The sequence below is a fragment of the Podarcis gaigeae genome, assembly GCF_964106915.1.
Source record: "Podarcis gaigeae genome assembly, chromosome: 17".
Taxonomy (NCBI): Eukaryota; Metazoa; Chordata; class Lepidosauria; order Squamata; family Lacertidae; genus Podarcis; species Podarcis gaigeae.
Window position 1 is genome coordinate 28,477,360 of NC_139694.1, and position 15,349 is coordinate 28,492,708.

Below are 15,349 nucleotides of genomic sequence, written 5' to 3' on the forward strand. Positions count from 1 at the left end.
TTGGGGTCTTGGACTAGGTGGACAGGTTGAAACGTCTCTGTCCACCTCCACACTGTGTCTCCGTAATTTTCTAGTTTTGACCAAATCAGTGAAGTCTTGTGGGGTGGGGGGAGCGAGATTTGTGGAGGGGGGCTATCAGGCCTGCAGGCTGGGTGTTAGCTACCCCAGGTTAACCTATGAGAAAGGGCACTGCTTTGGGGTGTGGGAAAGCTGCCACGCATCGACTGCGTCTGACTGTAATAATCCTCCGGACTCAGTTAATGAAGAATTGGGATTTTTCCAGAATCAGCAAAGGAGATGCCAGCCTTGCAACCTGCCCTACTATGAAAGAATGAGCGCAGGGACTAGCAATTCTCTCCACTACCAGCATCAGGCGCATGTAATAATAATAATAATAATAATAATAATAATAATAATAATAATACTATATTATGTATACCCCGCCCATCTGGCTGGGTTTCCCCAGCAACTCTGGGTGGTTCCCAACAGAATATTAATAATAGTAGTAAAAAAAAAGATATCAAACATTAAAAACTTCCCTAAACAGGGCTACCTTCAGATGTCCTCTGAAAGTCAGGTAGTTGTTTATTTCCTTGACATCTCATGGGAGGGCGTTCCACAGGGCAGGTGCCACCACCGAGAAGACCCTCTGCCTGGTTCCCTGTAGCTTTGCTTCTCGCAGTGAGGGAACCGCCAGAAGGTCCTCGGTGCTGGACCTCAGTGTCCGGGCAGAACGATGGGGGTGGCCGTTTAGGGCTTTCAAAGTCAGCACCAACACTTTAAATTGTGCCCGGAAACGTCATGAGAGCCAGTGCAGGTCTTTCAGGACTGGTGTTATATGGTCTCGGCAGCCGCTCCCAGTTCCTGGTCTAGCTGCCGCATTCTGGATTAGTTGTAGTTTCCGGGTCACCTTCAAAGGCAGCCCCACATAGAGCGCATGGCATTATTCCAAGTGGGAGATAACCAGAGCATGCACCACTCTGGCGAGACAGTCTGCAGGCAGGGAGAATCTCAGCCTGCATACCAGATGGAGCTGATAAACAGCTGCCCTGGACACAGAATTGACCTGCGCCTCCATGGACAGCTGTGAGTCCAAAATGACTCCCAGGCTGTGCATTTGTTCCTTCAGTTACCCCATTCAGGACCAGGGAGTCATGAACAACAGATGCATTTTCTTTGGGAAGCAAAGAACATGCAGCAAGACTAAGGCACACCTATGCTGAGTGTGCGCACGTGTTTTAATGCCCCTGAGGGCATGCAACAAGTCCAGCTTTCCATTGGGCTCAGGTCCATCCTGGCTGTGGAACATGAACCTAGAAGAAGTCTATAACAAGGGACATTGGGAAGATTTGCATCAGCGCACAGTTTCTCATTCTGAAAAGAGTCACAGTTACTTATTCCCTGCTTAGATCTTTTTGCCCTCTTCCCTCGCCACCAGAGTCAGTGGTGTATTTTGGGGGACACACATACACCCTGTAGCACATGAGGGCAAGGATGCTCAGTGCGTTTTAGAGCTAAAAGACGCGACTCCCGTCATCATCATTGGGCAAATGATCTTTCTGGTCCCCTTTGTAATGCAGAGCTAAGGTCAAGCATTTTTATGTCTCGCCTGTTCTTTACTGTTACTATAAAACAGGGTAGCTAAGCTCTATAAAAAGGAAACCTTGTGGCTCAGATTTACTGTGGTATATATTCTAAACAGTTTAATAAAACAAAGCCTAAAGCTTTCTAGATTTTCTCCAGTGGTTAATCCAGCGCATATTGTTTGCAGAGCCTAGTCTCCGTCTGTCGGTCGTACCGTGGTTCACAGACTTGGTGCGGGTAATAAGATTATAAAACATGTCTCTTGCTAGCCAGCGACCACGTACTAATAATAATAGTTGTAATAATTCATTGGGTCCTGGGATTTTAGGTGGGTTTTTTTTTTTTTAAGGAATGGGTGAGATGAGAGGAAAACAAGAAGGCTTGAAAGGAAACAGGTCATTGCCCACATCCTCTGGAGAAGGAAAACAAACCAGACCTCCTTTCAGCACCAGCGGCTAGTGGGGGCCATTTAATAGATGCTAAAATTATATTGTCCTTGTCCAGTGATTATTTTTAGGGGATGGGTGGTGGGGGAAAGTAAAGAGAGATCATGGCACGGAGAGCCGGCTTGAAAAACCAACCTGTGCAGAGAGTTATTGTGTAATGTGGAAGCATCGCAACAGAGGACAGGCTGTGTACATACATGGAGGGGGGGGGGTGAACTTAAGGGTTGGGACTCTTGCCTTCAAGGCTAGCAAGTTCCTTTACTTAGCAGAGTTTACATTCCCCTTTTTACATGCACGGCAGACAGCTGGTTGCAGGCTCATGTGAGCCTCTCACTATTATACAGTTTAGTCTGTCTTGGATTGAATTGTACGTTTCTGGTAAGTTCCCTTGAATCCCTCTTAAAAAGAATAAAGACGCCTTCAAGGAGCTCAGTGGGTTCCAGTTGTTCTTCAGCTGGTGTTCTTAGTCCTTGCTTTTCCATTTGTGTGGACTGTGCACGTCCAACTGCAAACATCAAATAAGCTTTGGCATGGACGAGGCCAGCAGCTCAATCCAAAGGCCTCAGTTTGCTTCCATCCTTTTTCACCCACCAGTGTGGGATGTGATCCATGAGAGGCAGTCAAGTACAACATTCCTTGTAATGCTAAAGAAGACACACGAGGGAATGTTTGGTCCAGCCAGTCGAAACTTCCTGTTCCCCCTGGCTGGAGCATCCTTCCTTTTGCATGTGATAGAAGGTGGGCGTGACCGTACCTGTCCAGGTAACAAAAGGACAAGTCCTCCCTCTTTTCGACTTCCTTTTTCTTTTGACCAGCTTCTAGCTAGGACTGCTCTGCTAGCTCTCAGCTAGCAGAAGCACTGGGATCATTGCCCCATATGGGGTAGATCCACATGTACATATTTGTAACTAAGTCTGCCTTCAGGGATCCAACCGTGAACTGATGTGAGTAAACTTCTTGTATTCACTTTGAATAAGCTAACAGGACCAGTGTTCAGGGATGATGGGAGTTGTAGTCCCAAAACATCTGGAGGGCCGAGTTTGCCTATGCCTGGTTTGGATAAGCTTCAATTGAACCATGAAGTGAAGGTGAATCGAACTGGTTCATTCTATAGAGGGACGACTATGAACTGGAATTAGTTCCCTTTTGGGACGTCTTGAACTTGCACTAGTTCCTTTCCAAGATCTGGGAAAAAAGCATCTCTTTCTAGCTTGAAAACCCTTTCAGAAAATTAGAACACCAACCCTGGCAATGACTTTTTGCAGGGAGAAAATTGAGTTTTCCAGGCACAAGGGGTTCTCAGACTGACGGTTTCAATTACAAATTGAGTGCAAGAAAAATACAGTGTTCCACCTGGTGACCAAAAGATTATGTTGGGGGGCATTAAAAGTAACTCCATTTTTGTTCTCCTGTTTCTGATTGGCTTAACAGGCGTTATTTTCTTCTTGTTTTTCTCTAACCAGGTGAAAAGCCCAGAAAACCGCCATGGTGTGAGTTCCCAGTACAGAATGCATTCTTACTATCCTTCCAGCTCCTACTTGGGGCAGAGCGTTGGGGCTCCTGCCTGTGTCCCCCAGATTTTCACCTTTGAGGAGAGCCCCTCTTTCTCTGAAACGAAAGCAAATGGTAAGCAGATAATCCAGCAGATCAAATTGTGGTCCAAAAACAAAGGCACCCCTTCGGCTGCCGTGGTATTTCCCCTTCCTACTAACCTGTTAAATTCCTCTTCTAATCAGGTATTTTTTTAAACAAGTGGGTGGGAGCTTTTAAAAGTACATTTATGCCTCCCCAAATGCGGCCTTGATTCTAGGCGGAGGAGAAGTGTGCCATGCGCCTTAGTAAACTGCAGAAAATGCCCTGTTTTCAATCATTATTGACCACTCGTTCAAACGATATTCCACATACTGATATTGTTCCCTAAGTTCACTCATCAATCAGCGGCGGACAAGCCGGGAGATGTAATTTACTGAGCTCCAGCAGTGTTTTCCAAGCTCTGACGGAGTGTTTTTCCATAGCTGGGGGACCTGCCGGCATGAGAAGCTCAGGTACAATTATGAAGGGTGTGAATTAAAAGACGTGGCGCACTTTTTTGATGGTTCTCCTAATAGCCCTTCCTCTTTGCCAACCCATGGATCATTTCAAACAAACTCTGCGCGTTTTCAGTCTGGGGCCAGACAAATCTCTTTGGTGCTGTCCGTGTGCGCGCTGCTCCCTAAAACAACACAACACAATGTGTTGCGTTGCGTGGCAAGTCCCCCCCCCCCCCAGTGGAAATAATGACACAATAATTAAGGTTAATGGGCTAAATAAGGCCACAACTTTATTGGTTACAGGCATGAGCGGTATTGGCTTAGGCATTGGTCCTAACTGACTACAGTGGTGCCTCGCAAGACGAAATTAATCTGTTCCGTGAGGCTCTTCGTATAGCGGTTTTTTCGTCTTGCGAAGCAAGCCCATTGACAGCTTAGCGGATTAGCGCTATTAGCGGTTTAGCGGCTTTTAGCGATCAGCTGTTAAGCAGCTTATCAGCGGATCAGCTGATAAGCGGCTTAGCGGCTTAGGAAAAGGGGGGGAAGGGAAAAAAACCCGCAGGAACTCGCAAGACATTTTCGTCTTGCGAAGCAAGCCCATAAAGAAATTCATTTTGCGAAGCGCCTCCAAAACGGAAAACCCTTTCGTCTAGCGGGTTTTCCGTCTTGCGAGGCGTTCGTCTTGCGGGGCACCACTGTATATCCGGCTTTAGTCCATCCACTAGAAGTCCAGGAAGGGTTAACCACTAGTAGGGGGACTCCTGCTGATGCACATCAACTAGGAACTCCCCCGGGGTCACCGCTTGGGGGTGTGCCTTAGGCCCTCATCTCCATAGGCTTCGGACAGGGCCACGCCCCCCGCAATCCTTTATCGGACTACCCTTCAATATGCGGGGCAGGTGATGGCTCTACCTCCCCTCTTCCACCTACAGAACAATACCAATGCCTAACCACCAATACCAAGAAAGTTGTGATGATTTGCTACGAGGTAGGCGAAAACCAGGTGGCTGGTGCCAATTTGCCAAGTGGAAAAATTCCTACCAGGCCCCTCAACAGCAACCAAACGAGGTCCATAGCAAGGTCAAGGACGAAAACCTTAAAGGGTGGGAGGGTGGGAAAAGCAAGAACAGTTGGCAGGCGGCAAAAGAGGGAGATCCCCGGCCTGCGCCTGCCTTAAATAGGGCAGCCCACGCCCCCCAAGCCAGCCGATTGGCTGGCCAGGGGGTGACGCGGCCAGGGATTCCCTCAATCGGGCGGAGGGGGCGTGAAGCCGGTAACACCACATCCTTTGCAGGGCGGAAGTGGCTTTCCCGTTCAGGTGGAAGAGCGGGGACCGCGGAACCCCATAGAAACCATACACCGAAATGAAAGCGTTCGAAATACGCACCACCTCTCTCCCCCGGCCCTCTGTAACATTGCCTCTTGCTTGTCCGCAAGGAGGATGAGAGTATTTTTGCATGTGCAGAAACAAGACTCTGTCTCTGCCCACCACAGAAATGTGGGCCTTGGATGGTTGCCCAGAAGGGAGGGCAACCCCCCAAGTAAAAAGCTCTCCCCACTCTTGAGACAGGGCTATGGGACATAGGGAGCTGCTTTATTCTGAGTCAGACCATTGGTCCATGCAGTGTCGTCTACTCTGACTGGCAGCGACCTTCCAGGGACATTCCTGGCACCAGCTGAAGCAGTTGGGGATCAAAATGGGGACTTTGTGCATACAAAGCAAATTGCTCTGCCCCAGATCTGTAGGTCTCATAATAATAATTTGTTATTTATACCCTGCCCATCTGGATTGGTTTCCCCAGCCACTCGGGGCGACTCCCAAAAGAATTTTAAAAACACGATAAATACATCAAACATAAAAAACCTCCCTAAACAGGGCTGCCTTCAGATGTCTTCTAAAAGTCAGATAATTGTTTATTTCCTTGACGTCTGATGGGAGGGCATTCCACAGGGCGGGTGCCACTCCCGAGAAGGCCCTTTGCTTGGTTCCCTGTAATCTCACTTCTCACAGGGAGGGAACTGCCAGAAGGCCCTCAGAGCTGGACCTCGGTGTCCAGGCTGAACAATGGGGGTGGAAACGCTCCTTCAGCTATTTTGCAATATTGTGAAGCTCCTTGACATCTGACGGGAGGTGGGTGCCACCACCAAGAAGGCCTTCTGCCTGGTTCCTTGTAACTTCACTTCTCGCAGTGAAGGAACCACCAGAAGGCCCTCGGAGCTGGATCTCAGTGTCTGGGCTGAACGATGGTGGTGGAAATGCTCCTTCAGGTATACTGGGCTGAGGCCATTTAGGGCTTTAAAGGTCAGCACCATCTTCTAAAAGTCAGATAGTTGTTTATTTCCTTGATATCTGATGGGAGGGCGTTCCACAGGGCAGGCACCACCACCGAGAAGGCCCTCTGCCTGATTCCCAGCAACCTCACTTCTCGCAGGGAGGGAACCACCAGAAGACCCTCGGCGCTGGACCTCAGTGTCCAGGCAGAACGATGGGGATGGAGACGCTCTTTTGGTGAGTCGTCTGACTCACAACATGTTCTCTCCTAAAAAGTCAACTTGCCTAGCTAACTTGACTTCAGTGGGTGCAGAATTCAACCTGATCCTTGGGTGCATTGATATGAACATCACCGTGATTAATGATGTCCCTGCGGAAATAAGAGTTACCGTAAGTTGCACCCGGAGGCAGCTCAGGGCAGCGAAGAACACCTCTGCTATTCCTTCATCTATGTGGGGGGAAATTCCTGAATAGGACTTCATCCGTCACTTTCGTTTTTCTTTTGCTGATGGCCAAACCCGTCCCATTTCCCAAACCTTGTTCCTGACTTGGGAGGGACAATAAGAAATATCTCTCAGTGGCCCTCATCGCACCCTTTATTTTATTTTTATTTTTGCTTCTCTTGCTCTCTCCCTATAGTAATACATTTGCCCAAAGATGTGTTTGTCGGAACAGCATGGGGCAGAAATACTGACCCACAAACTGAAAAAGCAGTCAGTGTTCCAGCAGAAATACTTCTGAGCCCCCGCTATTCCTCAAGTGTTGCAGCCACTGTGGTTATTAGGCAGCAAGATTTCTTATCTGACAGAGGGAGACGAGAGGGAGGAATGTCCTTTAAACCACAGCTAATAACCAAAGTGTACGGCGTTTTCTTCATAATTCACAAAGTCTGTTACTTGCCTCCGAATCCTGAGGTGTAACTTTCGTTTTATGGCGGCTTCGCCAGTTCATATATTAGCACCGTTAGACCTACCGTTTCATTAATGTTGTTCTGCTGAGTTAACTGCCTGTTTATGCTCTCTCTGTGTGTGTTTGCGCTCATAGGGAGGAGATATAAGCCGCCCTCTGATTTATACTTTTCTTTTGTGAATAGCGGGAAGTTTGTGAGAAGCTTCTGACTTTATTTTTTCACGCAAGGTTCTGTACTGTGCTATTATTATATCTTGCAGCTTCCAAGGAAACGATGCTTTCTAATTACTTAACGATGGTGGCTCAGTCCCGAGTGTGGAATCTGGTGGTCCTATAGCCATGCCAACGGTCTTTCCACCCACGGCATCTTTTTAGAGACAGGGGAGGCAAATAAAGATTTCAGAAACAAATGGTTTGGAAAATAATCTTAAAGGCTTAAATCCCGAAAATACCTCTTTGTGTAAGGCAGGAGCCACCCCCCCAGGTCAATTTCCTGCTGGCTCGGCCAGTTCTTTCCCCTCTCCCAAATACACGTGCCATCAGTGGCGATGGAAGGTCTTGCAATGAGACTGCCATTATATGCTAAAATCTGGTTCTGGGGATGACCCTTAATTTAGAGAACCTAACCAAACTTCCTTCCTTCCTTCCTTCCTTCCTTCCTTCCTTCCTTCCTTCCTTCCTTCCTTTATAACTCTTTAAACCAATTCATGAACCAAGAACCTATACATTGACCACCATTAATGAAACATATGTTGTAGATCTTTTTCCACATTTTTTATGCTATTTTTATGATATACAAATGACATGAGAAAACTTGGTATACTTGTTTGTATAACATTATTCTTGTCTATAAAACCCAGTAAAATGAAGCTTAGGGAACTTAATTTAGGGAAACATGGTTCCTAGTGCATCTGGTGTCCTCATTAGGACATCAAGAGCCATGTCGTTTGCCATGATTTCATTATGAGTAAATGTGCTTCTTACAAGACTCTCCCGTCACTAATGCTGCTGTAAGTTTGCGTAGAAAGGGGCAGGAGTGGCAAAGGAGATGAGATGATCAGTTTGAAGTTCACCCAGACTCAGGCCAATGGCCAATGAAGTTGGTACGTTACCTGCCCTGTGACATTAGGATGACAGAAAGGATATAAGCCTTGATAATGAATAAATTAAAAGAGGAGTTTAAAAAATAAAATTTGCAGATTTAAGAAGGAAGGGGGGGAGAGATGCATTGCAATTAAAAAAGAAAGAGGTGATCAAAATAATACTAACAAGAGACCACAGTCGGTTCATATTGAAAACACAGTGACCATCAATACATGAATCTTAGATTAAACTTATGATTTGTTGGGGTCCCTGCTGACTGGAGGCAGGCAAATGTTGTCCCCAGCTTCAGAAACAGGGGAAAAGATAACCCAGGTAACTACCGACCGGTGAGCTTGACATCAATACAGTGGTGCCTCGCAAGACGAAAATAATCCGTTCCACAAGTCTCTTCGTCTAGCGGTTTTTTCGTCTTGCGAAGCAACCCGATTAGCGCTATTAGCGGTTATTAAAGGCTCAGCAGCTTAGCGGCTAAAAGGCGATTAGCGGCTTAGAAAAGGGGGGGGAGCGAAAAAAATCGCAAGACTCGCAAGACGTTTTCGTCTTGCGAAGCAAGCCCATAGGGAAATTTGTCTTGCGAAGCGCATCGAAAAATGGAAAATCCTTTCGTCTAGAGGGTTTTTCGTCTTGCGAGGCATTCGTCTTGCGGGGCACCACTGTACCAGGGAAGGTCCTGGAACAGAAAATTCAACGGTTGGTCTATGAGCCCTTGGCAAAGGATGCTGTGAGTACTAAAACCCAACATAGGTTTCTCAAAATAAGTCCTGCCAGACCAATCTCATTTCTTTTTATGGTGGAATTGCAAACTTGGTGGATCAGGGGAATGCTGTGGACATAGCGTATCTTGATTTTGGTAAGGCTTTTGACAAAGTCCCCCATGGTATTCTCGTGTGGAAGCTGGTCAAATGTGGGTTGAACAATGTTAGGTGGATTTGTAGCTGGTTGACTGACTGAACCCAAAGAGTTCTCATGAATGGTTCACGCGTCATCCTGGAAAAAAGTGATTTTTCAAGAGGTGGGCAATCCCATCCAAATCAAGCTGAAATCTGATTATTGGATCAAAAGGCTTATTGACCAAGAGCAGCTTTAGACTTACCACAACTCAGTTTCAGTTCGTTAAATCACACCCAGTCCATTACCAATGTTCAGCTGTGGTTCAGGACCTCCCTGGCATCCCAGGTTTGATATGGAAAAGGAAGGTAGAGCTGCAGATCACACAACAATTTTCATATGGGTTTGATGGCATTATTTTGTTACTTAGAATCAGCAACCCTTCATATGAAGACCTGGGAATCAAGCTCATTTATGTGGGACTCTGGGTGCTTGCAAGGGGACACTGGTGGAGCTGTGGGTTAAACCACAGAGCCTAGGACTTGCCAATCAGAAGGTTGGCGGTTCAAATCCCCGCGACAGGGTGAGCTCCCGTTGCTCGGTCCCTGCTCCTGCCAACCTAGCAGTTCGAAAACACGCCAAAGTGCCAGTAGATAAATAGGTACCTCTCTGGCGGGAAGGTAAACAGCATTTCCGTGCGCTGCTCTGGTTCGCCCGAAGCGGCTTAGTCATGCTGGCCACATGACCCAGAAGCTGTATGCCGGCTCCCTCAGTCAATAAAGCGAGATGAGTGTTGCAACCCCAGAGTCGGTCACAACTGGACCTAATGGTCAGGGGTCCCTTTACCTGGGTGCTTGCAGTCACTTCTGCTTCATACCTGAGATCCCAGTTATGTTTCTGCTTTTCTCAGCATGCAATTCCCTCCCTTTTGCTGTTAACTCAGTTCAGCATCTCTGTTAACCCAAAGGGATACACAAAAGAGGAAGGTCTAAAATCCCTTGGATTTCTTGCATGTTTAGATGGAAGTGTTGTTGACTCAAGACAACAAAGCTGAATTGCTGTTAAGTCTTCTATGCTCTATAGAAGATGAAAAGGGTTGTTGCCTAAGGATAACCAATGTCCAAAGTGGCAATTCAAGTAGTTTGAGGCAGCTGTGCAATTTGTGCAGACAGTTTTAAGACTGATGCACAAAATCACTTAGCCCGGCCTTAGTTGCTCTTAGCACATTTTAAACTCTGTTGTGCCTGTAGACTAGCTGAGTAAAAAAGCAGCGAAAAGACAATGGAAGTGTCTGTTGCAAAGGTACCTTAGAGATGGCATTTCTTAAGTTTGCTCTCCTTAGCACCCTGCTTAATGCCCGGGGTTCTGGTAACCAGCAAGTTTATTTTCCAGTGCTTAGCTGCTGGGAGGCAGAGCTTAGGCCAAGAACAAGTTGAATAACCTTCAGGAAAGCTGTGCTGTCCTTCTGTCGGCCGCTGTCTTTGAAAATTGCCTGCAGAGTTAGTGAGCAGGAACAGTTAAGATTTACAAACAATGATGAAGCTTGTCATGCATCTTTCACCATTCATCATCTGGGTGCCGTGGCTGGGCGGTGAAGTGTTCTTCATAAAAACCAGCTCAGTGTGAAATACACCTCGCTGCAATGTTTACTGCTCTGAAACTCGTCAGAAGCCCTTTATAGTAAATCCAGATTGCGAGGTGACATTACAGTATATCATTGCACAGCACGGCGGGGTTTACACTAGGAATGAGTGCAGTTCACACCAGATGAGATGTCGAAATTGAGTTATGTAGGAATTTGGCTGTTATATGAGGATAGCTTTTGTTTTCTCAAGACTAAAAAGTTAGCTTTATATATATTTAGGTAATATATAATGTGCTTTAGTTTCCATATGTACATAGATGCCAGAGGGCCCGTACACCGTTGTCCTTGCTCAGATGTATCTGTAAGCAGGCATGCGCCTATGGAGTGGTGCGCATGTGTCTCTTCTATGTATCGGTATATGTGCATGCATTTTCTTTGGTGCTATGTTGTGTATTGTGTGCTTATTGGCTTTTCATTATGTGTGTAATTATATATCACCTGAAAAGCTACCTGGGGAACCAGTTGCCTAAGATCACAACTGCAGCTGGCCCCCCAGTGCATAACCTAACATAACTTCATGCCTGGCGAGTCTCTGCTGGTACAATCTCATCTATAAAGAAATGGTTTTTTTCCAGTGCAGCAAATCTTGGGATTCAGTCATTTTACTTCAAACGCAAGTGTGTGTTTTTTAGCTCCATTGTTCCCACCCAGGCAAAAGCTTTCCGCTGTGTTTGAATGACTTGCCTTTTTTAATAGTCTCAGCTTCCTATTGAACAGGTGGTTAAAATCAAATTGGCTAGTCACATTCCATGATTTGCGCGCGCTCGCTCTCTCTCTCTCTCTCCCTTCCACATAAAGTATAGAAGTCAGGAAAGCTAAGGTAGATTTTGGACTCTGTCCCAAACTCACCCTCATTATTTAACTAAGTACGGCCTGCCACCATCAGCAAGGACGTGAGTTTATAGGGAAGTAGACTTGGTTCACAATTTCCAAATGTGGGGCTGGCTTTGCACTGTGAATTCCTGGAGGGTTCTTCTCCCAACCACCAGTTCCCAGACTATGAAGGAGTGGTTTTTAAAACGAGCCTGAGAAAGAAAACCGAGGTGTCAGCAGTGGGTGGCATTTCTTCCAGAGACCCTGCCTGCGGTGGGGTGGAGAGTTGCTGCTGGACTCTTGCGTACCCAACTCAGGTTCCAGGGAGATAGCCAAAGAAGATGGGAGGTGGAATAGAAGTTAGAGGGGGGCAGATGGAGCAGGGCAATCCCTAGGAGAGAGACCCACAATTGCCCCCCTCTCTCATACACACCTGGGAGCTTGTGGTCTCACTCTTCTCCCTGCAGGTGCAGGGGGCCTCATTCTTGCCGCTGCCCTCACTGAGCTCTTTCCATGGTGGTGAGAAGGTCCATCGGGTGGCTCTGTTGAGATGCCTCCTCGCTGGCTCTTTCTGTATCTGGTGGGACTGTGACAGGTGGAAGCATGGAGGAGCCTTGCTGCTCCGACCGCCACCTGCCAGGCAGGTGAGAGACCAGAGGGAGGTGGGGAAGGTGTAGAGCAGCGGTTCTCAACCTGTGGGTCCCCAGATGTTGTTGGACTACAACTGCCATCATCCCTGAGCTCTGGCCTTGCTAGCTAGGGGTGATGGGAGTTGTAGTTCAACAACATCTGGGGACCCACAGGTTGAGAAATGCTGTTGTAGAGGAACAGTAGGAATTTTGGAGGGAGCAGGGTGTATCTGATGAACCTTCAGTCAAACCATAGCTCTCAGCAAATGCTGGCAATGCTGATCTATGCTGCTGGGCCTCAAATGTGGGACCCTTGCTAGGCAATGATCCCATGTAGCTACTGTTCTCTTTCTCTAGCCTGCCAAACTGCCGCTGATAGATAAAGAGAGCTGTTGGCATGCAGGTACCAGGACAGGTAAGCCTGTCTAGGGAACCAAGTTGGGTGCAAAATGGCACTCAGCCTTTTTGGGTGACCATGCTCTGTCCAGGTCTTCCATCACTGTATTTTTTGCATTCGTTCGAAACCTTTACATACATTCATCAACACAGGGTCCATTTTTTAAAAATTTTTCTTTATTTTTTGCAGTCAGAAGACTAACAAACAAAGCAAACCCCAGATAAAAGTGCACACAAGAATCAGAGAGTCTTAAATAGTGTGTTTTAAATCCCAGGGTTAATTTTAAGGTCCATCACCAGAAAGTTGATGCCAGGCATACGTCCCTGGAGAGGGCATTCCATAGCTGCGTAAAAGCCCTCTTGTGGGGACAAGTCTCCCTTCCGAACAGAGGTGGCATCTGGCAAAGGGCATCGGCCCCTTGGATTAGACGGGTTGGTGTTCCCGTGTGCCCGTGTTCTCGGGCACAGGAGAGTCCCCAGGCCAGAAGAGCATTGGCACCCAAGAGATGAAAGCTGAAAGCTGGCATAAATGAGCGTTCCAAGCCAAAGGGTCCCAACCTTAGATTACTGCAATGCGTAGGGCGGCCTCTGAAGACAGTTCGGAAACTTCAACTGGTGCAGAATTCAGCAGCCAGGTTGCTCACTGGAGCAAGACGGTCTGAACATATTGCACAAATCCTGGTCCAACTGCACTGGCTACCAATTAGTTTCTCTGGGCCCAATTCAAAGTGTTGGTTTTGACCTATAAAGCCTTAAACAGCTCAGGATACCTCAAGGATCACCTCTTTCCATTTGACCCTACTCGGATCCTGAGATCATCTTCCGAGGCCCTCCTTCATGTGCCCCCTCCTCAAAAGGTGCGGAGGGTGGCAACAGGAGAACGGGGCCTTCTCTGCAGTGGTTCCCCATCTGTGGAATGCTCTCCCCAGGGAAGTTCGCCTGGCGCCTTCATTATACACCTTTAGACACCAGGCAAAAAGTTCCCTTTTAACCAGGCCTTTGGCTGACTTATTCTATACCCTTTAAAATGTAGCTCTCTTGTGGGGGGGAAGGTTATTGGATTATTGTTTTTATTTTATATATTGTGACCTTTTTTGTGAACCACCCTGAGACCTCCGGAATAGGGTGGAAGAATAATAATAATAATAATAATAATAATAATAATAATAATAATAATAATAATAATGGGTTTCTGGATTATGCAGAGGGTCTCTGGGACCAGTCTTGGATTGGCCCTCCATATACGTTTTGCATGCCATATGCATTTTACAGCTGCATTCCTGCATCTACATAGCCATGCCCCGAGTTTCCATTTCCTTGGCTCCCTGGAGTACGACAGAGAGAAACACAGCCAAGGAAATGGCTTTTTAAATGCACTTTTACATCCCAGAGTCGTTGCCTACCTGTGGATACTTGCTATATGGATAGGTTTGTGTGTGGTTTTTTTGTACTGTATAGGACTATTCCAGAGACCTTCAGGCCAGTTGGCCCTGCATTTATCCCTCGTGGCAACCCTGGGAAATTGGGGGACCCAGTGTGGAAATCTCCATTTGAGGAAACTGAAAAGATGAACCAGTAGCTGTTGCTCTTCTCTTACAATTCAGGGTTACAAGATCCATTGAGAAGGGGGCTGCTTTGGGGCACTGAATGCAACAACAACAACAACAAAAAGGTTTTTCAAACAGAGGCAAACTGGATTATCTGGGAAAGGGAAGAGTTTCTGGTTTGGAAAGCAGATTGTGGCTTCTGCTCCTCCTGTCCATCAAGGAGAATATCACTTGATAATAAGGAGCCTTCAAGGGATAAAGTAAAGGACCCCTGACCATTAGGTCCAGTCGTGACTGACTCTGGGGTTGGGGCGCTCATCTCACTTTATTGGCTGAGGGAGCCAGCGTACAGCTTCCGGGTCATGTGGCCAGCATGACTAAGCCGCTTCTGGCGAACCAGAGCAGCGCAGGGAAACATCGTATACCTTCCCGCTGCAGTGGTACCTATTTATCTACTTGCACTTTGATGTGCTTTCGAACTGCTAGGTTGGCAGGAGCAGGGACCGAGCAACGGGAACTCACCCTGTTGCAGGGATTCGAACCGCTGACCTTCTGATCGGCAAGTCCGAGACTCTGTGGTTTAACCCACAGCGCCACCCGTATCCCTTCAAGGGATAGAGGATTGTAAAATGAAGTAAGATGAGGATTGTAAAATGAGTTAAGATGAGGAAGCCAGCCTCCCAAATAAGAAGAACCTCCGGCAGCAGGTTCTAGCAACCGGCCAGCTTGCAGCATCCCTGAGTTGTCAATCACACTGTAATGTTTCTAGAAGCGAAAAGTCAATGTGTTGTTGTTTAATTTGACATGACTCTTGAGCTGTGGAAAAGCATAATCGCTGCAGGGGACAGTTAAGTAACTGTGCTCCATGTCAGCCTGTCTCGCTCCGACTGCTGCACTAAACGCTTTGCTGATGAGCGATAGATTTGGTTAAATACCAGGATAATTGCTGGCTATAGCACCCAGCACTCTTGTAATGCCTTGTAGTACATCAGTTGTAGTTTCCTCTCCGCCTCAGGCGCTGGAGGCTTATTCGCTAAAGAGGGCACTTATTTTCAATTACAATGTTCTCTTTTCCCCTTGTGGGTTTTTTTTTTTTTTTTTTTTTTTGAAGAAGCCATTGTTGCTGAGCCAAATGAGCCCTAATAA

General features: G+C 47.0%; 1 protein-coding gene and 1 long non-coding RNA gene across 2 annotated transcripts in view; one reads left to right on the plus strand and one right to left on the minus strand.

Annotated features, from left to right (window-relative positions):
• Positions 1 to 15,349, minus strand: part of LOC310835303 — a 481,690-nt gene that overhangs the window by 235,066 nt on the left and 231,275 nt on the right. The window lies entirely within an intron of this gene.
• Positions 1 to 15,349, plus strand: part of DMRT1 (doublesex and mab-3 related transcription factor 1) — a 58,922-nt gene that overhangs the window by 25,714 nt on the left and 17,859 nt on the right. Inside the window, exon 4 of the mRNA XM_083719534.1 lies at positions 3,494 to 3,656. Within this exon, the coding sequence (XP_083575660.1) occupies positions 3,494 to 3,656 (163 nt within the window). The remainder of the gene's footprint in view (positions 1 to 3,493; positions 3,657 to 15,349) is intronic.